Genomic DNA, 22587 nt, shown 5'->3' on the forward strand with positions numbered 1-22587 from the left:
ACAATATCTGCAAAGCAGGCCAGAAAGGCTAAAAAACCCAAAAATAGCAAAAAGGAAAATAAAAGGCATAAAAAAAATCAAAGAGGTGTTTACCCTCTGATGAAGGATATGTCTACACTGCAATAAAAACCCATGACACCAAGTCTGAGAGCCTGGGTCAATTGAGTCCTCTCAATTCAGAGTCCTCTCAGGCTGCGGGGGTAAAAATTAAAGTGCAGGCACTCAGACTCAGGCTGGAGCCTGGGCTCTGAGGGTATGGCTACACTGCAGTAAAACAGCCGTGGCTAGCCCATATCAGCCAATTTGGGCTCATGGGGCTATAAAATTGTGATGTAGACTTCTGGACTCGGGTTAGAGACTGGGCCCTGGGACCCTCCCAAGCCCCATGAGCCCAAATCGGCTGACATGGGCTAGTGGTGGGTGTTTCATTGCAGTGTAGATGTACCCTCAGACACCTCCTCCTCGTCCGATAAAGGTAGCTCTCAGATTCAGGTTTTGAGCAGGATACAGAAAAAATGCAACGGGGCGGAGTTGCCCTGAAGTGTTCGAAACCATGTGCAAAAATGTTGCATCCACAATCCAGATCCAACCTGAACAGGTACTTCTGGGCAAACCTAAAAGCAGTCTAAACCTGCCTTCTAAATCTTCACCAGAGTCAGCAATCCCATCAAACATGAATGAGTGTTAAACAAAATCTCGCCTCTCCTGGATACAGGAGAATATATAAAAGGTTCCCTCGGAAGATTCTTACGACAATACTCCATTTTCTTGATTGTCTAGAAGTATACAGGGTGGACGGATGGGGGTGTTGAGCAATCTTGGCTCTCAAGCAGCTCAACAAATGGATGAAGAAAATTAGATTCCAGAAGGAGACCCTAGCTTCAACAGTAGCATCCCTGTCTCAAAGGGGACTTCCTTGCTTTGTGGATTTAACAGCTGTGTCTCTCCACATTCCCATGTTACCATGCCTTCACAGACTGCTGAGATTTGCATATGGCACAGTCCACTACCAAACTCTCTCATTTGGCTTTCATTGGAGCACAGGCTCAGGGTCTTTACAAAGGTGCTCCTGGTAATAATAGCTAGACTCAAGTCTCACAACACTCATCTGTATTCCTTCCTAGAGGACATCAGGATTAGAGCTCCAACCCAACCAGCACCACAGAGTGCCACAATTCCGACACTGGATCTACTTCAAGCACACGGATTTGTGATAAATACCAAGAGCAGTTCCTTGACTCCCTCCACAAAGATAGTTCATTTGGGAGTTGAAATTGACACTTCTGTGCCAACGGTCTGTCCATCACTGGACAGATTCCACAAGATCCAGAACCTGATACCCGTGTTGTTAAAGTGAGCAAGACTGGCCATAGGTCAGTGTCTACAGCTACTGGGCCTCCTGGTTTTGTGGAATCACCCGATGAGCAAGGTCCCATATCAGATGCATGCAGACTTTTCTGCGGAAAGCAGGGAACCACTCACCAGAATGCATGCAGGATTGAGTACTAGTCCCAAACTGAGTACCGGATTCTCTAAGATGGTGGACAGACCCACAGAATATCCATAAGGATTTTCCCACATGCCTTCCAGATTCACAGGTACTCACAACCAATGTCAGCTTGACGGGATAGGGAGTGTATCTCTGGCACAAGACCGTGCAGAATACCTGGAACACCAGAGAAAGGTACCAGAACATGAATCCGTTGGAACTCATAGCTGTCAGTCTAGCCCTATGAAAGTTCCTGAACTGCCTAAAGGGTGAACATGTTCTAGTCAAGTCAGACAACATGACTACTGTAGTTGTATATCAACAATTGCAGGGAAACAAGGAGTGTAACTCTACACACAGAAGCAATGGAGATAATTGAATGTGCAGAGGACTCTCCCTTCCATAAGAGCAGTACACCTAAAAGGAGAGCTGAATCAAAAGGCAGATTGGCTCAACAGATGCACAGCTCAGAATGGTGACTAAATCAGGAAGTCTTCACTTTAATTTTGCAGTTCAGCCTTCTGGCAGTCAATGTATTCACCAATCGCAAGAACAAAGGGCAATGTGACGGGGTTGGGACTCACCTCCGCGACACCTCCTGTTGGTCACTCTGGGAATTAGCTCAGTCCATGTGGCACACTCTCTGCTGGTGATGTCCTGTCCATCTCTCGCCCTCTGTTGGCATCTGGACCCACGTTGCTCCCTTCTCACAGGGTCCTCTTCAGGACACTGCCCTCCGGCAGCACCTCCTAGTCCACACTCACCCCCTTCCGGGGGGGGGGGGGGCATTATCAGCAGTTCTTCTCTTCACCCCAGCCGCAATGGCCAACCACACCCCGAAGTCTAACCCCTTTTGGCAGGGGTCTGGTGCAGTCTGTGATGGACGGTCTTAACAGCCAGGTAAGTGCAAGGGGGAAGTGGGAGACCCCGGCTTGCCCTCTACTCTGGGTCCTGACCCAGGGACCCTTTGGCAGCAGGCTTCCTACCTGCCCTCCTTCTCGCCCCTTCTCCAGCTCTCTCTCCCTGGGCCGTTTCCCCTTTGGCCCCTTTGCACCAGCTAAGCTCTTTTGTCAGGGCCCACAGCTTGGTAGGTACCGGGCAGGAGTTCCCTTCTGCTCCCCCCACCTGCACTGCACTGCACTCCTCACACAGGGGACAGACCTTCACCCTCTGAAGGCCTGGGAGAGACTGCCTGCCTCTTGCCTGGGCAGCCTTTATATAAGGCCTAGCCTGGCCCTGATTGGCTCCCCGCAAGCCCTCTCTGATTGGCTGCCTGTCTGCACAGCCGCTCTGGCCTGCTGTAGCCCAATCTGACCTAGGGGTGGGGCACCTCCCGGGTTTTCCAATAAGACAGGCAGTTGAAGTACTTCACAAGAGAAGCAGATCCCCAATCCCTGGGGATTTATCCTCTTTCCCAGAGATGGCCACAGGGCCTGCTGTACACATTCCCTGCCTTTCCACTTCTAGAAAAGGTGATCCAGAAGATCAGGTGAGAAGGAGCAAAGATGATAGTGCTAGGTCTGCACTGGCAAAGGAGACAAGAGTTCTCCAGTCTGATAAAGCTGAAATTGGAAACACCATTGCAGCTAGAAGTGAGACCAGACATCCTTTAGCAAGGCTCATTCCTCCATCCAGACCCAGACTGTCCACATCTGACAGCCTGGCTATTGAGAGGGAAGTGTTGCTGTGGTATATTGTCCTCCCAAGTGATTGGAACTCTGCACTCCTCAGGCACGCTCAGTTGCACAGTGGGGTAGTGGGCTTTCTGTCCTCCACAGAGGCCTCCTTTGGAAGAAAGGTGCTGCAAATGGTGGTCCAGTAATACCATTGGCATTTTGGCAGTTAACCCAGAGGGGAGGGGGTGTCTTCCCTATCTCATTCTGTTTTTTTTATTCCTCCCTAGTTCTGTTCACTGCTTGATACTTCCCCTACATATCAAATTTGTGGGAGATTCTGGGCTGCAGAATAATAAATTTCTTTACCTGATAATTTCCTTTCTGATAGCAGCATCTCCCACAATTCTACCTTCCCTGGATGGCTTCCTAGTCATGGAACAGTATTTAATTTTGATAGTTATGCTTGTAGGCCGTAGTCTACCGTACAGTTTATTGGTTAGCATTGACGTTATTGTTATTAGTTGTATTTACAAGTTTTTGCATAGCTTTAGAATGAATCATCTGGCAGCTGGCTAGAGAAGGAGTGTGACTAGCACGGGCTGTGCTACAGCTTTGAACAGCCTCTGGAAACTGCAGTGGAGGGGCATAGCTCATATGTAGCGGCATCTTCCACAATTCTGGCAGCAGACAGGAATTTATCAGCTAAGAAATTTACCAATCCCCACCTGAAATATTGTGTTTAGTTTTGATCACACACTTTAAAAAAAGATATAGCAGAAATGGAAGGGGTTCAGAGACAGGGAATTAGAAAATTATTAGAAGCATGGAAAAATTCCCCCATGAGAAGATAGCAAGGATTGCCTCTATAGTTTAGAGAAGTGACTTGACAAGAGCTAGACAAAACTATGAATGTTTCAAAGCAAGCAGCTCAGGCGCTCCTGTTCAATGTTTCTTATAATATAAGACCCCTTATAATATAATATATATATAATATAATATAAGACCTCTTATAATATAAGGGACATTTAATTAAATTGAAAGGTAGCAAGTCCAAAACTAATAAAAGGAAATACTTTTTTACATAAGGTATAGTTAACTTACGGAACTCCTTGCTTCAAGGTATCATTAAGGACAAGATCTTAGCCAATTTAAAAGGATTAAAAATGGATATGGAAAATGAGTCCAGCCATTATTACATTAGATGGGATAAGCATTTTAGCTAAAAGATACAAACTCCCATATTTCAGGACATATGAGGTTGACAACTAACAGAAGATGGTACAAGGGTTAAGAAGAAATCCTCCCTGCCAACAAATTAGAGAATCAGGGAGTAACTTTTTCACCGTAATAACTTTTTCCACCATAAGACAGATGTCAAAAAGTATTTGAGAAAGCAGTTAATATCTGAGGTATAACCTACAGTAAAATATCAGAAACCTGGAAATAAAATAGGGTGCTGGAGAGAGAGGAGCTGTAGTGATTACAAGTGTGGTGGATAACCACGGTCAGTTGGAGGATGCCTTTTGTACATAACCTGTAAATGATTTGGGAGATCATCAAAAACAAGATCTTCAAATTTGTTTAGTTTGACAAAACTAAAACTGGGGACAGAGTTAATAAGGAAAAAGATAACTATGTTCCAAAGGATTTGTATTTCCTAGGCCAGTGGTTCTCAAAACCGGTCCGCCGCTTGTGCGGGGAAAGCCCCTGGCGGGCTGGGCCAGTTTGTTTACCTGCCACCGCAGGTTCGGCCCAATGCGGCTCCCACTGGCCGCGGTTCGCCGCTCCAGGCCAATGGGGGCTGTGGGAAGCGGCGGCCGGTACGTCCCTTGGCCCGCGCCGTTTCCCACAGCCCCCATTGGCCTGGAACCGCGATCGATCCAACCTGTTTATGCGGCAGGTAAACAAACCGGTCCAGCCCGCCAGGGGCTTTCCCTGAATAAGCGGCGGACCGGCTTTGAGAACCACTGTCCTAGGCAACTGGGTCAGCAGATGGCTAATGCAGCTTAAAGTAAGGTAGAAAAATGTAAAATAATTAGTCTAAAACCAAACTACCAACTAACCAATAAATAATTAGTACAGGGTTAATAAATAATCCAATGTACTAATCAGGAAAAATGATCCAGCAGGTATATTAAAATCTCTCTAGGGAAAAAGTGTAATTTTTAGTGCCAAGCTTCAGGGACTCTCCTTAACTTTTTTAGGAACATAGAAATTGCCATATCAGATCAGGGTAGGGATTCATGTAGTCCAATAACCTGTTCCTGACAGTGGCAATTACCTGATAGTGAAAAATATACTCCTGAGAACGTAAATCTATTGCATGTAAACCACTGTTGTAGAGGTATTAATAAGTAAATTAATATTTACTTGTTTATATGGGATTGCCGGTACAAAGGAGTGGCTTTAATGTGAAAACATTTTCCATATAGTGTATCTTTTGCTTGCGTCTTCTCTGTGATCTTGGAAATTGTGTCTTGTATGTGATCTTGTTGATTAAAAGACGTTTTTTTTCTCCAAGTTGAAAAAATGTTTTTTCTCATAAGAAGTTGGTGGTGAGCAAACGAAACCCTTCAAAAACAGAAAGTATAGAAATACACAAAAGTTCTCCCAAACTCGTTTAATTTTTCTTTGTGAGCTTTATCGCAGAAAACCTGAAAACAATGAGAGAGTCCTCGGACCAAAAACTGCCCATCTTCATCACGTTGGTGGCTGAACATTGAGAAGTGATCTAACAGGAGTACCTTGCATTGTTGATAGACTAATGTTCATTAATTTAGCATTTACACCAAAACACACCAATCTTTGCAGCCACAGTTTAAAAACATCTTGAGTTTCACAATTTTCCCTGTTACTGTTTTACATTCAGGGACAGATGCGTGGAGTGAAATATCATCAGTAGGGTCCCACCAAATTCACGGCCATGAAAAAAGCGTCACAGACAGTTAAATCTGGTCTCCCCCGTGAAATCTGGTCTTTATTATACAGATTTCAGTGGAAAGAGGAGCATTTCTCAAATTGGGGGTCCCGACCCAAAAGAGGATTGTGGGGATGGGTTGCAAGGTTATTGTAGTGGGAATGCAGTATTGCCACCCTTACTTCTGCACTGCCTTAAGAGCTGGGAGGCTGGAGAGCGGTGGCTGCTGGCCAAGCGTCCAGCTCTGAAGGCAGCACCCTGCCAGCAGCAGCGCAGAAGTAAGGGTGGCAATACCATGCCATGCCATCCTTGGATGCCATACCATCGCTCACTGCTGCTGGCGCCAGGCTGCCCGCTAATCCCCTAGGCTGCCCTAAAACCCGCATTGCCTTGAAGCGCAGGGCCCCCCAATGCAAGGGGCCTGAGGGAGTTGCCCCAGTCCGTCCTATGGATGGGACGACTGCTGGGCACCACCAAACATACAAATGTGGTGCCCATGCCCTTAACTCCATTTAGCAAAGGCCTTTTTTTTTTGGTTTGGGAATACAATTCTTCAAAGTCTTCAGACTTCTTGGTCTTAGAATACAATACTCTGACTTTATCTTATGCTACTAATAATCAGAGTGCAACTTGATCATATTTATTTCAGTTTTTTTAGTCCTTTACTCCCCTCTTTCTTCATTAAGTAAATCACTGTAAACCTTTTATGGGGAAAATGAATGGTAAATAGTACAGTACTTTCTTCAAGTGTTTATTAAACCATTAAGATCAAAGTTCCCCTTTGAACTTAGCTCTACTTATTTTTTCACTGGAATATTCACAAATAGCTCATAAAACATCTTTTCTTCCTATTATAAAATGTATTCCTGCTACGATCATGACAAATTTTTCAATCAGATAAAATTTGCATTTTTTTTTAATATTGTGGTAGCAGAAGCAGATTGAGTGAACTTTGTTAAGCACATACTTTGCTCAGCTGAGACCCTAAATTATTGTAGTTTGTTGTTATGCTGATGAGGAAGAGTTTTTTTCAACCCTCAGGCCACAGATGGCAGCTTCCAACTTTTCCTGGGAGTGCTCAACCCCCACTCAGCCCCAGACCCTGTCCCCACTCCACCCCTTCCCCCAAATCTTCATCCCACCTGTTCCATCCCCTCCCCTGAGCACACCCCATCCCCACTTCTCCCCCTCCCTCCCAGTGCCTCCTGCATGCTGCAAAATAGCAGATCCGCGGCAGGCGGGAGGCACTGGGAGGAAGGGGGAGGATAGGTGGGGCCACCGGCAAGCTGGAGGCACTGCGGGGGATGAGGCAGGGAGGGGAGCTTGGCTGCAAGTGGGTGCTAACCACCCACTAATTCTTTTCTGTGGGTGCTCCAGCCTTGTAGCACCCATGGAGTTGGCACCTATGCTGCAGGCCATGTTTCAGGTGCTGCTTTGAGCAGGTACAGCATGCATGCAGCATTGATATATAGTGACTGGCTCTGGGCAGTCCTTTATGGATGACTAAGTACTAAATGAGGTTTTCTCCTCTCTAACCCCTGCAAATACCTCACACCTCCTGATCTGAGTACCTCTATACTTTAAGAACTTTTGTGCTTGGGAAAGATGCCCGTTTTGACAGCCCTTGAAATCATATATGCACAGAATAAATACAATAAAGGTAGAGATTCAGCAGACTTCCTCACATAGTCCTGCTAATCTGCCTGTATTCTGTTCTGAATGAATCACTTCTAAAGATGAAAGGATTACTCATAACCATTCAGTCCTTGGACTTTGCTCGCTCCATTTATGTCACCAAACTGCCATCAGATGGTACTGACTTTGTCGTCTCTACTAGGCTGAAGCAGAATTGAACCAGTAATTTAAAGATGAAAAGCTCTATAGCTAAGCTTTTCAGCTGGTTCCTATATGCCAGTAAAAATGGGTCCCAAACTGTGAGACCAAAATAGGGCAATATGCTGGCCAACTCCAGTAGTCCAGTTGGTATTTGGAGAGAGAGGGTCCCTGGAAACAGCAGTGTCCTACATGTACTCTTAATAATTTCTGTGTATCTAATAGTTTTGAATTAACTTTTCAGGCTCCTTTGTAATATTTTTTTTTCCAGTCATAACCATCTCTTGTCTCTTTTGTTTTGGTTTTATTTTCAGAGGAGTTTCTAGCTCCACATATTACAAGATCTACAAAAAATATGTTTTTGTGTTTCTCTGCTTGAATATGGATATTCTCTAGGTGGAAAATATTAACTTCTGCCACTATGTCAAATGTAGTCTCAACATGCACAGTTGCCTTTTCAACTGGAGTTCACTGCCAGGTGATTAAGAATATATACTAGTAACCACCAAGCAATGTCAAATTCTTTCCAGCAACTGGGCATTTAATTGTGATTCTTCTGTCTTTACTAAACTTAAATGTATTTTTGTTTCTCCCTTGATTTTATGGTATGTACCCACCATGTCACTCAGATTTCATTTTAATTACTAGGCTAAACTTACTGTGTTACATTTTTAGGAAGGCGTCTGTATTGTTTTGAAGTAAATGACTAATGTAGTTTTATTTTGTATTTCACTGAGGGGGTCTTTAAAAGAAAAGAACTATAAGATTTTTAATACTCAGAAATGTCAATTTAGATAAGTAACCTCCATAAATTAAATCACCTGTGTATTAATTGGATTATGTGTTCACTGTACCTCAGTTTCCTTTTCTTTCATTTTAGTTAGATATATATGCCTATCTCCAGTACTACTAATATCCAATTAGAAAGGCATCATTTACTAAAGGAAACAGTACTTCTATAGTTAGTATTCATTAGACAGATACTGGAGCATTCCATATATTTATGGAGCACAGAAGAAACTTCTTGAGAACCTGTCTTTATGAAAATGTTCAAGAATTCTCTATGGCATGCCAGTTTGTCAGCAAGGTAGCCATTAAACAATTCCAGGTCCTGATCCAAAGCCCATGGAAGCTAATGGGAGTCTTTCCTATGACTTTAGATCAAACTCTTATTTATTACAAGAACAAGCCAGCTGAGGAGGGCACCGCATGAAAGTGCACAATTTGCAACAGGTCAAGAAAGACTAGCTATGACTAAAGAACAGACAAAAATTGAGCCAAATATGTTTCAGACAAAATTTGGAACCACTCTAATTTGGCAAACAAACAGAAGACAGAGTCAAATCAGTTGTTGCCACTCTGCAAAAATGGATTTACCTGGATCATATCTTCAGATGAATCCACTGAACTGTGTGAATAATAATCCGCTATTTAATTAAGCAGTTATTGTAATAGAGGAACGTTTTTGTGTTGAATTGGAAACAAGCTGAAATAAACGTTTCTTGGATCATAATTTGGGGTAAAACAGTCACTGAATTATGATAGTTCTACATATGGTGCTCATTTGATAAAAGAATATTTCACAGAGGGATGAATAAAATAATTTAGGCAAGAAATATATGCATGTTTTCTGTTTTATACACCAGCATTGATCAGTCTGTAATGAAGTGATTAAGACCCTAATTCAGCAAATACTCATGCATGCTTTTAAGTCGTACAAATAGTCCCAATGACATAAATTTGATCATTTTGAAAAAATGTAGTCACTGTCCATATTTTCCAAATTATTGAACAAGTGGGAAACATCACTATAATAAGCTATATTTTGAATAACTGAACAAGGAAAAGATACTTACATTTTGGTATGCATTTTTTTTTAGGGAACAAAACAGATGCTTTGCAACCTGGAATAAAAATGGAGACTTCAGATCACCTTTATGCCATGAAACATACTTCAAATGCTACTAAAAGTTGCTCTGTATTAAAACAATATACTGCTTCCTCCCCTTTTAAGGTGGATAGTTTACATCCTTATTCGTCATTAACACATAAGCCTAGCATAACAGCAGTGACTGATATTCAACAAGATTTTTCAGTTCCCTACGGGTATTTTGAATGCAGTAGTAAGCAACCTCATGTCACACCTTATATTAAATGTAAGAATTTTGATGTGTCAGTTAAAGATTATACTGGAATTTTGCTGAATGAAAAGAGGAATGGTGTGCCACCAATTCTTCCAGATATTACTGTTTCAGACCACCCAACCCTTAAAGACCCCCTGCATAGTATACTTGAACACCTACCAGATGACAAGCAAAATTGTCAACTGCAATTAGAAAATGCTCCTTCGCAATCGATCAACCCTTGTGATATGTCGGTACCATTAAACTCTCCGACAAAGGATGTAACCAGAAATGAAGCTAACACGTCTCATAAATGTCCAGTGGAAAAAGGTGGCTCCCATCAAGAACAGATTTGTGATTCCAAAGCTAGCGATGAAAAGCAAAGAAATGTGCTGGCAGAACCAATGGATTCTGAAGAAAAAGCTGATGAAATGTGGTCAGACAGTGAGCACAATTTTTTGGATGATGATATTGGTGGTGTTGCTGTGGCACCTTCTCATGGTTCTATCTTAATTGAATGTGCAAGACGTGAACTCCATGCCACAACACCCATTAAGAAACCAAACCGCAGTCATCCCACTCGAATCTCTTTAGTCTTCTACCAACACAAAAATTTAAATGAGCCAAAACATGGATTAGCAATGTGGGAAGCAAAGATGGCTGAGAGAGCAAAAGAGAAGGAAAAAGAAGCAGAAAGATTAGGGACTGAAAATACTGAACTAAAACCTAGCAGCAGGAAAACCAAGCAGAGCAGTGAAACCAGAGAGATTTTCTATGAAGAAAATGAGTTCAACCAAATTCCATCACGCAGAGCGTTAACAGTAACTCAAGATAATGTAATAACAGTGTCTTCTTATGCCCTCACTAGAGTTGCAGGGCCCTATAACCATTGGGCATAGGTTTTAGTAGCAGATGCCTTGCCTTGGTGCAGTGTTATACAGTATTTCTTTAAGGTGCTGTTAAAGAACAGAGTCATGTGTAGTTTACTATTTGTTCATCTCAACCATTTTAAGGCTGAGGTAAAAATGGGGATTTATCTTAAACTGTGACTTTATATTTTAACATTTGGTGGTGCTTGAGCACATTTTAAGCAAAAAAAAAAATTGTATAGTTTTAATATGTTCTAAAAGAAGATTTTGGTTAGGTTATTAACCTTGATTGAATCATTCAGTTTATTACCTTTAGGAAATTATATTTTGGTGCTTTAAATCAAATCTGTTTACTACAGAACAAGTCATTTATAGGGATTTTAACAGATTCACATTTTATGATGTAAAATCAAATTATACAGTGATAGCTCTACACAGTTCTTGGTGCTTGACCACATCAAACAGTAAAAATAAGCTGAATTATTACTTCATGGTGCCATTGCTCTAACAACTTCCAATCATTGCTAAAAAGTCCAAATTACAGATAAATCTTTTAAGAGAACCAATGAAATTTTCTCTCTCTAGAGTTTTCATAATGTATAAAATGAAGTTATCACTAGTGATGGCTGGAAGTTGTTTGTAAGCTGTAAATATATATTTTAAAAGCACTTTCTATTTTTAAAATTAACTTGAACTAGTATAGTATGAGGATCATATTGTCTAAGGTTTGTGCATACTCTACAGAAGAAATCATTTTGTTCTTGCTGTGTAGATTTCCATACTGTTACAATTGCAATATGTATGCTAATGACATATGTGATTGTTTTTAGACTTTCCCTTTTTCCATTGAAGGTTTTTATGTTACATATAAACAGAAGAGTAATAAAATGCAGACACTTTTAATTATTTACAAATATGGAATGAAGAAACATCTTGTTCAATGTGTGTTGCTATTGGGGAATTAAATAATTAATTTTTTAAAGACAGAAATTATGATGATTTATTTGAGCAATAAGCACATTAGTCTGACTCATCTAAAGCATTGCAAGTTATGTGACACAACCAAATGTTCCTAATGCCTCAGGGGTAGGATCGTTTTGGGATTTAAAAAAAAAAAAAAAAAAAAAAAGGTACCCCCTAGAGTTGCCTTACTCTGTTCCGAAAAAAAGTTATAAAAGTGACAAACTAAAGTAAGAAATTTTCAATATCTAATGTTTAAAAGCAAGTCTTATTTGATAATTCTCTTCCAGAATGTTCACTAGCTAATAAGAATGCTTTTTCAGTTCAGTGGGTTTTTTTGTTTTTTTTTTTACAAGCATGTTTTGTATCATTTTTAACAATGATTTATTTATACATTTCATATGGGAACAGTTGTTAGTTACAAACATTTGAATTTATGTTCTGCATTTCAGTTGGAAAATTCACACATCACCAAATGATTATGGTTACATTTTGCTAAATGAGGAAAAGTAGACACTCCATTCAGAAATAATGTAGCATCCATCCCGCTCTTCTTTCTCTGATTCTTCTCTCCTCCTCATTTCTGTTTTATTATTTATTTATTGAATCATCTAATCACCAGACAAAAAAGTTGTTTAAGTAAGGACCTTGTCCTGCAAGCCTTACTCACCTTCTCAGTCCAATTAAAGTCAGTGGGACTACCCACATAAGGCCTACTCTTGTGCATAATGGTTGTGGGATAAGATCCTACGGGTCAAGCTCTACCTTAATTTTACCTGTGAATACTCACAGTGTATGTAATCCCATAGATGTAACTGAGGTTAGTATTTTCTATTGAGAACTTATACCAGTAATATACTTGATAATACTATAATCCAGTGGTGCTGTAACAAAAGTAATCTGAAATGTCTAGATCCACTTTATCTAATACCTAGACAAGGTGCTTTTTTCTTTAAAAGTTCTATAATAATTGTGATATTTACAGTTTTGGTACAAAGAATATGTGAATTTTATTTTTTACACACAGTGCTAACTAGAACCCTGATCCTGAAAATACTTACAGGTAGGAGCAGGTCCAATGAATTCAATATTTGCAGGATCAAGGCCTAAAGTTGCAATCACTATGTAATGATATTGGGCTAAACCTAAAATCCTTATGTAGACTGACTATTGAAATTAACAGGAATTTTAATGGATAAGGACAGGAGGATTGGACCCATTCTTTGTATTTTATCTAGCTCAAAGTAAAATTTGTGAAAACCCCATATGCTGCAAATTTTAGTTTAAAGCCTGTTAGTTCAAGTACAGGATATGAAGGGATTATAAATAATAAAAATGTCAATATTATGCCATCATTTTGTACCAGCAGTTTTCTGCTTTTTGAATATGTAAAGTACAGTATACATGTAATCATTATGGTATATTGTGTGCCTTAGATTTCCATTTTAAAACTTGTCTATTTTTTGTGAGGCTAAAAATTACAGCTGTATATACAGTAAGTAGTATTCTAAGTTGCTCCAACAACATATTTGCTATCTGAGTACCCTTGTTTAGCACCAGGGTCAATTATCTACCAGAAGGATTACTTTGCTACTAGTAAGTATCACTGGTAACACTGATAGATTTAGACATATTATAACTTCACAATAATTTCACTATGCCATATGCATGTATAGTGCAGAATGAAGGAATTCTTTATTTCTCAGCAATTCTACTAAATACCATTTTTATTTCAAAATTTAGTAGGAAAAGTTTCAGGGCTGTTATTCTGCTTATAAGAAATTCAAGAAATATTAAAATGGCTGGAATTTCCGTTTGAATCCTTCCAGACCTTTAGGCTTGTGTGTGATTAGGCAGTTCAAGTAATAGAGAAAACACCAGCTTCCTCAAATACCTGAAAAGCAGAATAGGTGCATCTTAAATGGCATCTTTAAGTATGTTTGTCTTTTACAAGGCACTTCTCAGTTGACTATCAGTAGGGACTCAGCAAGTCCAACAGGGAAATCCAGCTCTAATAGATTCGTAATGGCAATGTTAAAAGAGAACAGTATGTCTGAAAAGCAAATATTTTCTAGTAAATATATTGCAGTATGAGAAATACATCTATTTACTGTATTTACAGCTGTGTGCTATTTATTATAACATTTCAGAATATTTATCAGTCTTGTGCACACAGATCAATGTTGTATTGAGTAAGATTGTACTTGCAAAAATATTGTCCTCTTAAAAGTTACAAATTTCTAAGTTATTCTTTCCCTTCAATCCCACACAACTGCTCTATGACTTCCTCTCACGGTCATAGACGCATAAACTTTAAGGTCAGAAAGGACCATCATGATCATCTAGTCTGACCTCCTGCACATTGCAGAAGCAGGATCTTTCCAGATTGGCCAGCCAGGTCAGGAAGCACATCTGAAGATAAAACAGCTAGGAAAAACGGTATACTTCCCTTGATCTGTAACAAACTTATATTGATTTCAATAGGAGTTTTTGTTCATAGACAGACAGCACTGTAGGGCTCCAAGTCTTTAACTCACAGTTCTTGACAGTTTGTTTCCCCAATACCACCACCTTTTATATCACCTCACAGTATACCACCAAGGACTGTTGCAACATAACATAGTAACCTTTGATTTTCCGGCAAGAATATCCCTATACACTCCCTCTACTAGGCCTGCACCATCACAACACCTCATTTTGGAGGAAAGGAGTGATGCTCTCTAGAGACAAGTATAAGGGGATAGCTGTGTAAGTCTGTATCCACAAAAACAAGGAGTCCGGTCGCACCATAAAGATTAACAGATTTATTTGAGCATAAGCTTTCCTGGAATTAACACCTCATCTATTATTGGGAGTGGACTACACCCTGATTGAATTGGCCCTGTCAGCACTGGTTCTCCACTTGTGAGATAACTCCCTTCTCTTCAGGTGTCAGTATATTTATGTCTGCATCTGTAATTTTCACTCCATGCATCTGAAGAAGTGGGTTTTTTACCTATGAAAGCTTATGCTCAAATATAACTGTTACTCTTTAAGGTGCCACCGGACTCCTTGTTGTTTTTGCTCTCTAGAGAGTATCACTCCTGTTTGACTCTCAGGGGTCACTGTTGCAATAGTACAATAGCTCCCATTGAAACTGTGAGTGTTACCACTGCAATACTCCTGCACATGCAGGTACCTCATTCCTTGGATCAAGCTGGGATCTGACACTTAGAACCCACAGATAGTAGCAGAGAGTATGACTATAAGGCCATATGACCAGCTCACCTCAAATATTGTAATAATACTGTACAAAATTCATACAAAGACTTAATTGCTCATAAGCTACAATTAAGATGTGATCATATCTTTCTGCAAATAATCCTGATTTTATAAGTCAATGTTTTGTACTTACAATGACCACCATTAAAACAAGTCATGCTTAGTTACCAGAATGTGTCCCTATGCTTCAAATAGGAAATAACTCTAGTATCTGAAGTAATATGGTGTGATAACTGTAGGTAAAAAGCAACTTTTTAATGCTTACTAGTATACATAACACACAATTGTTTTCTCCTCTAAAAACCTTTCAAACACCATTACAGTATTTTGCTAACTTTAGTGGGTCAAGTTCTACTCTCATTCACATCTGTTTAACCCCTCTGCAGTTAGTGGAGCTCTGCAGATGCAAATACAGTAGGATTTGGGCCAATATGTTAATGTGCTTCTAGTTAAATGTAGAATTTTTAGGAAACCTTGTAAACGAAATTGTATTTGCATTTTTATATTTAAAATGTAGGGCACAATCCTACCTTAAATTACACGGGGGAAGATCAGTATGACTCTGTGTGAAATCAGCTACCTGGTCAGGCCGAGTGATAAAACATGCTTTCTAATTTACAGGCTGCATAAATAATTCATTTCTTCTGAAATTTGCACAGAAATGCTTGTAGTATGGACACGTACTCCCTCCCAATATTTGAAAAATTAATTTATATGCCAGTTTTCAGACTATTTACATGTATCAACATTTGTGATATTCATGCAGTATTAAATGAATGACCTCTCACATCCACTGTGGCAGTTAAAATAGCATTTCTTCAGTAGTGAGATCTTTTTGGCAGGTCTTTGCAGTAAAATTGTCGTCGTGTTTTATTTCTCACATATGGAAGAGTTGGATGGCTAACCATAACACATTATAAAAGCCCTTGATCACGCATTGTGAAATTATAGATGAGGAAGAGGCCAATCACATATGGAAACTCTTCTAATTTAACCAAGTGGCTGTTCAACCAGTAACAGCTATAAGGCCACTTTATCATCAAAAAGTAAAGTGCAAAGAAATACAATAATTGTGTTATGACATTCTGGCATTGCCTTGCAATCTCTGTGCCATAACAATTTCTGTTTGATAGGGATGTGTCATCACATCATGTCACTATGTACTGATGTATGTTAATTCCATTCCTCCACTTCCTCTTGTGGAATCAATTTCTTCTCTGTTCTGTCTGCCCCAATCTGTACTGGCCTCTGGAAAAAGAGAAGTCACTCTTACTTTGATCTGCCTAATACATGTACCCTGGACAGAGACGTGAGCACTGCTATAATTGCTCACTCTGCCTCAGATCCAGATAGAGCAAGTGGAGGACTAATCGGATATATGAAGCCCAAAATAGTTATAAACCAGGCTATGAAGAACCGCATGCAGCTTGTGAACCCTGACTTGACTTGCTCCTTAAGCCGTTTCTTGGTTGCCTAGGTACTGTATATCCATATCACCACTGTTTATTTAGATATATCAAATTTTAAATACACAATCTTTTTTTACTAAAATGTAAAACTATGGCACATTTATATCCATCTCTTTCTTTTTAATCTTATCTTAGAAGCATGGTCAGTGTAAAAAGTACTGAGATTTTGACTGCTCAGTATTTCAGTGGAGTAGAAGTGAAACCACAGATCAGAGTTTTCTGGGATCACCTGATATTTTAGAAAAATTGTCTTGAATTATATTGTTTATATGGTACTGATGTATGCTGCTGTAAAACTATATGAATGCTATTTTCCTGGGACTCTGACAGAGGAGAGATATGTATCACTTGAGGCTATCCCAGGGACCAAAAAATCTCTAATAATATTTAATTAGGTACAAGTATGTAGAAGATTAGGAATAGCCTCTAAATGTTATGGGCCAGATTCTGATATGTTACACTCAGGTACATCCAGAGTAACTCTACTGAAGTCAATTGAGTTACTCCATATATACGCAGGTGTGACTGAGATCAGACTCTGTCCTCTGTCTATGCTAGAGATCGTCTATTTCCTTTGATGTATGATTCAAAGTTAGTACTAACTTCATGTTAACTTTATCATTATATTAAAATATTTTAGATGTTTCAGAGGAGTTAGTTAAATGTTTCAGTTTGAGTGTAATATTTCAGTGTCATTTGTGTGCTGCTTTGTTTTCTAAATAATGGAGATAATTCTCAGTGTATACTACATCTTCTCCCTCTAGGACATTTCATTTGCTAGCTTCAGCCCTAGGCATTAACTTCTGTTCTGTATAGATGACACTGAACTCTACAACTCGCTCATTTCATGCTTTGATTCCTTTGTAGCTCATCTGCTGTATTTACCCATTTTGTCTGTCAGTGCTTGGTGACCCTATAGCCTTCTGCTGTTGAATGCTTTAAAGAGTTATAACTTCCTGCATACAAGTCTTCTAATTCTCTTTAGCATGGACCTTTGCTCCCAAGGGTAGCAATGTAAGCATCAGCCTTGCTCCTGACTTTTATTTTTTAATCTCACCTCTTCCTTGTCTGTAAATCTGTTTATCTCCACCTCTGAAATTTACAAGAAATTATTATTAATGTAACTCTTTCAAAATCTATATTTCATGTCAATCATTTTCTGTCTTAACTCTGATAGTTGCCTTTTTTATCATCCTGTTATAGCCTAACTCTTCCATGGAGTGCAGAATGCTGCAGTTAAATTACTTTTTCATTACAAGAAAGAGGGGCATTTCAGTCCACCCCTTCACCTTCACTATCAATCTTCATATCCACTTGTAAACTGTCCATTTATTTTTCAAAACTCTTCATAAACTTTTGGCATCCTACCTTTCTGACCCTCTATCCACATATAGTCAACAAAGTCCGTTTTGCCAGTATTGGCCTCTTCTCTGCCCACAGACTCAGCTCTCCAGAGCTGAAGATCATTCTTTGCTTGTACTGCTACATCTCTGGCATTCTGTCTTTCCTTCTGTATGATTTACTCTGTTCAAATCTTGACATAATAGATAAGATTATGACTCTCCCTGCAAAGACCCACAAGCGGGAGAAGGTGCTTCTTTGTGTCTTCTGTTTGTCCCTGTTCATGGATCAGCCATAATCCCAGTGGGAAGTTCAAGGACTGCATAAAAGTTAGTGCCACCACTGGCCCTAGACTCTCCAAAGAGGAGTGGAGTTATGGATTTGCCTTTTCTTCCTCCCTTCACAGCAGCAAGCAGGGCTGATTTGGCTTGAGCAGGAAGGAGTAGAACACAAACTGCACTCTGTGAAAAGGTACAGGGGTTCCAGCTTTGCTGTGTGCTTCTCCACTCTGTTAAAATTCTCTTTGGGACTCCTACTATTCCCCAGCCTCTTCTTACTTCCCCCCATCCCAAATGGGCTGTAGCTTAAAGCCACAATTTAGCCCAAATCTTCCCATTCTCTTTAGCCTACAAATGACACTAGATCCTCAGTACTGCATCCTTCAGTTCTTCCCCCACCATAGCTAATCTGCAAGAACACTTGCATGTTTATCACTTTTAATGTTAACTGTTTTCTTTTCTCCTACTGGATCTTCATCCATGTCATTTTTCCTTTTATGAGTTGCTGTGCACAGCTTGAAAGTCTTCTCTCTTCTGCCTCTTTCTTTTAAGCATTTTATGACACTTTGAATGAAGGCTGCTATATCAAGATAAGTTGTACTGTTGTGTGATTCAGAACCTGCAGGGTTAATGCAAATGAAGTTAAATTGATGGTACAGTGACACAGTGTTCATTGGTGTCTAATTCTAAAATGCTTAAAGCTCCCAATGATTTATTTGCAGTGACTGCAGGATTGGGCCTTAAATGGTTTTCGATGTTGAGTCATACATCAATCACTGTTTCAGGTTGACAGCATTTTTAAATGTGGCTGTACTATCACTCGACTGTTCTCCCCACTTTGTATGCCATTACGGCCTTCCACATAAAGTCAAAGGGTACAATGCTGTTATAAATAGATGCCAAAATTTTCTGTGGGTAGGAAGTAGAACACAATTGACAATTAAGCTACATAGAGATGTCATATGCAGTAGACTGAATGTATTCAAAAAAATTGCTGTTGTAGCGTCACATTGGAACAGGTTTCAGAGGAGCAGCCGTGTCAGGCTGTATCCGCAAAAAGAACAGGAGTAGTTGTGGCACCTTCGCGACTAACCAATATATTTGAGCATAAGCTTCATGAGCTACAGCTCGCTGCATCTGATGAAGTGAGCCGTAGCTCACGAAAGCTTATGCTCCGATACATTGGTTAGTCTCGAAGGTGCCACAAGTCCTCCTTTTCTTATTGGAATAGATGTCAACCATTTGACACTTAATCGATATCACAACTGTTGCCACAGAACATTTTCATACTGTATTGTGGAAGATTTTATGAACTGTTCGATAAACATTTTCGATGTCTTACTTGTTTCTTGTTATATACTATTACAATGCAAAAGTTTTTTTAAATATAAAAATAAAGGGCCTTTTTCTCATTTACGCTAAGGCCCTTTAACACCACTCTGAGAGAACAAAATGACATTAAAGTGGAAGTGAATGAAACTGACACATAGTAAGGTGTCTTTACTCTACCAGGGTGGTGTAAAGAAATCCTAGTGTAACTGAGAATCAAGCTTCAAAATTGACTGTGCAATCATCAATGGATGATCTTCTTTATATCTCTACTGCACACATATTGGCCAGCAAGATCCAAACCATTACACTGGTGTTTAGTTTAGAGAAAATTAGAAATGTAGTTTAGAAAGATATTCTAATCTAGCTTCTTTTGTAGGATATCCAACTGTAGGCTGACCTTCTTTCCCCATCTTGCCTACAAAAAGAATGTGGTAAGGGGTTTGTACCTCAAATTAGTGCCCTGGCTATAGAACTGGTAGGATTGTGAATAATAAAAATTGCAAATTTGAGCAATTTTTCCTCAAATAATTATTCACAATGTTTTTATTATCATTATTAGACAGCTTTACTTGACCACTTGAAGCGGGGTTGTGAGAATTCACCCAGCTCCATTCTCTGCTGACATAAGATCCAGTGAGGTTTGTTATACTGTGTAATATTGCCACACTAGAGGGAAATGTGAGGCACAAAGCTAAAAGCCAAAGTTTTCTCACCACCCTAATTTTGGTGATATTAGACAGCAAAACCATTAGCCCAGTCCTGCATGCCTGAGTCATGAAAAAACTTCCATTGCAGCCAGTGTGAGTTTTGCATTAGCAAGTATTGAGCCTCAGAAGCTTACACTATTGTATTGGAATTATAAAATGGTCCCCTAAAAATAAACAAATGCTGAGGAGAAAAAAACATTTGCTTTTCATTTTTACATGTCTAAACTGTGGTGATACTGTACATCACTATAACAGACTTCTTTTTACTTTTGTGAATGTCACTTTATAATTCTAGCAAAACACAAGGCAACCTTTGCATTTTGAATGTTGTAAGCCTCTAGTCCTCAAAATATCTCCCAAGTTTAAAAAAAATATTACAAATCCAGAGAGGCAAACTGTATATTCCAATAAAGTTAAAAGAAAATCTGTTTTAAGTATTAATATTGGACATTTAATACTTTAACATTTAATTCTTCTACTATTTCTTTGCTGAGTTTGGAAGAGGACAGTTCTTGGTAACGTCACAATATCATGATATGTCATAAATGCTTTTTAAAAACTTGACGTTACCAGACATTATAATAATTATAATAACAACATTATTTTTTAAGGCTACAATGTCACATTCAGAGAATGCAGTTTGATTCTCTCCTGACTTTTATCAAAAAACTAAAAAGGTACAGTATGCCAAAGGAGAAAAATGGATTTTTGTTTGATCAATATAGTCTGTATATTTCTTGCTTTCTTTATATGGAATGCATTTAATATTTATTTTGCAGCTTTGAACTTCTGTGTTTTAGGGATTTGGTGGTGTTGTTTTGTTTATTGGTGTTATCAACCTACTGTATTTAGACCTGAAAAAATGAAATAACTTTTGAAAGACAAAATACAATTTTCTTTTTAACATTAACATATTTTTAGTTCCTAAAGGAGAAAAAAAAACAGAAAGAAAAAGCACTTCATTATGTCACAGTATGTACAGAAGAAAGTTTAAAAGTTACTTCATTTCTCATACATTTGGGACGCATCTAGTGTAAATCCACATAGCCCCATTCAAGTTAGAGAAGCTATGTGGATTTACATCAGTGAGTATCTGACCCTTGAAATCTTCTCTGCAGCAAAGGGAACTCTTACCAGCAGTACTTGAAGACTTGTGAGTTGTGACTGCATGTTACTTGAAAGACTTACTTAAACTCTGTTTTTGGTGCAAGCAGTTGTTGTACACAATTTCATGTTTATGTAGCAAGATGCATTGAAATGTTGATAATAGTGTTGAAACATACATGTAAAGATTGTTGTTGTGGAAATTGTCTGTTCTGTTATATTTTTCTTGTGTGTCTCATTATCTGTTTAGAACGTAAATTTTCATTTTTTTATCGTCCTAACTGAATAAGGCTAAATGAATACTGTAATTGAAAATATATTTTAAATCTTGTCATGAGTTTTTAAAAAAAGACTATTACAAATTGTATCATTCCTGATTACACAGAACTTTGTGGGTGGTTTTAAATAAATTTTATACTTCTATTTTGCACTCAGTTGTCTAATTTTTCTTTCCTATATTTAATAAATCTTTCTGTTTTGTAAATATACATTTCAAAACAATATTATTTTTGTGTTTCCAAACACAAATAAAAAGAGTAGATTCCTGATCATATGTGGCCCGATCCTGCTAAGACAAAATGCATGTTGAAGTCATTTAAGGAGGACAGGAGGACTGGGCAACGATAGGCCCTGATCCCATGCATCTTGTTCCAGGATCAAGGCCATAGTATGTAATGTAGAACAAAATCTTACACCCATATAATTGAACTTATTGCTCAAACAAATAGTATTTGAAATTTACTTTTATGTAAACTTTTATTTTAATCAAGCAATGAATACTGATTCCATAGCTAGGAATAGTTTAGTATTGTAGCACCTATGAGGATGCTAATAAACTTTCAGCCTAATATGATGGGCCTGGGAAGCAGTTATGCTCACCAAAATCATGGTAGTCTCTGGATTCTGTACACTGAATCCATCTTTTCTCTTTTATAATTAGTAAAATAAAAGCAATTCCTTTTAATCTTATTAAGGAAGTTGTTTAAAAAAAAACAACAAGTAGTTGTCATTAGTTTTCTTATAAAAGTACTTTCCGTTTTGTGAAGTATTTTCCCAACAAAATTTTCCAGTTTTATCATTAACACTTTTGGTTATATTTGGGTATTTATTTATGGTGAACACAAACTGACCGATTCACCCCTGCTGGAGTCCAGGAGTACAGTCTGATCCCATCTAACCCTCTGGGCTAGCTGCATTGGATGGGGGAATCAGCAAGTGGAATCAGTATCTCCCAGGATTCCTGCCCCTTCCCTCACCAATCCCTGCTTGTTTATTTGCAGGGCTGAGG

General features: G+C 39.0%; 1 protein-coding gene across 6 annotated transcripts in view; it reads left to right on the top strand.

The window, feature by feature from the left end:
- The window catches only part of TET1 (tet methylcytosine dioxygenase 1), a 132150-nt gene extending 110458 nt beyond the window's left edge, over positions 1–21692 (top strand). For 5 of the 6 annotated variants that reach the window (XM_078853811.1, XM_078853810.1, XM_073353482.2 and 2 more), the window contains one exon: positions 9736–21692. In XM_078853811.1, the coding sequence (XP_078709937.1) occupies positions 9736–10877 (1142 nt within the window). In that variant the 3' untranslated portion in view covers positions 10878–21692. Of the gene's footprint in view, positions 1–8169; positions 8261–9735 lie in introns of those variants that run through there. The other variant, XM_073353483.2, reaches the window with a different exon arrangement.
- The last annotated feature ends 895 nt before the right edge of the window (positions 21693–22587 follow it).

This window comes from Lepidochelys kempii, chromosome 7, assembly GCF_965140285.1.
Source record: "Lepidochelys kempii isolate rLepKem1 chromosome 7, rLepKem1.hap1, whole genome shotgun sequence".
Taxonomy (NCBI): Eukaryota; Metazoa; Chordata; order Testudines; family Cheloniidae; genus Lepidochelys; species Lepidochelys kempii.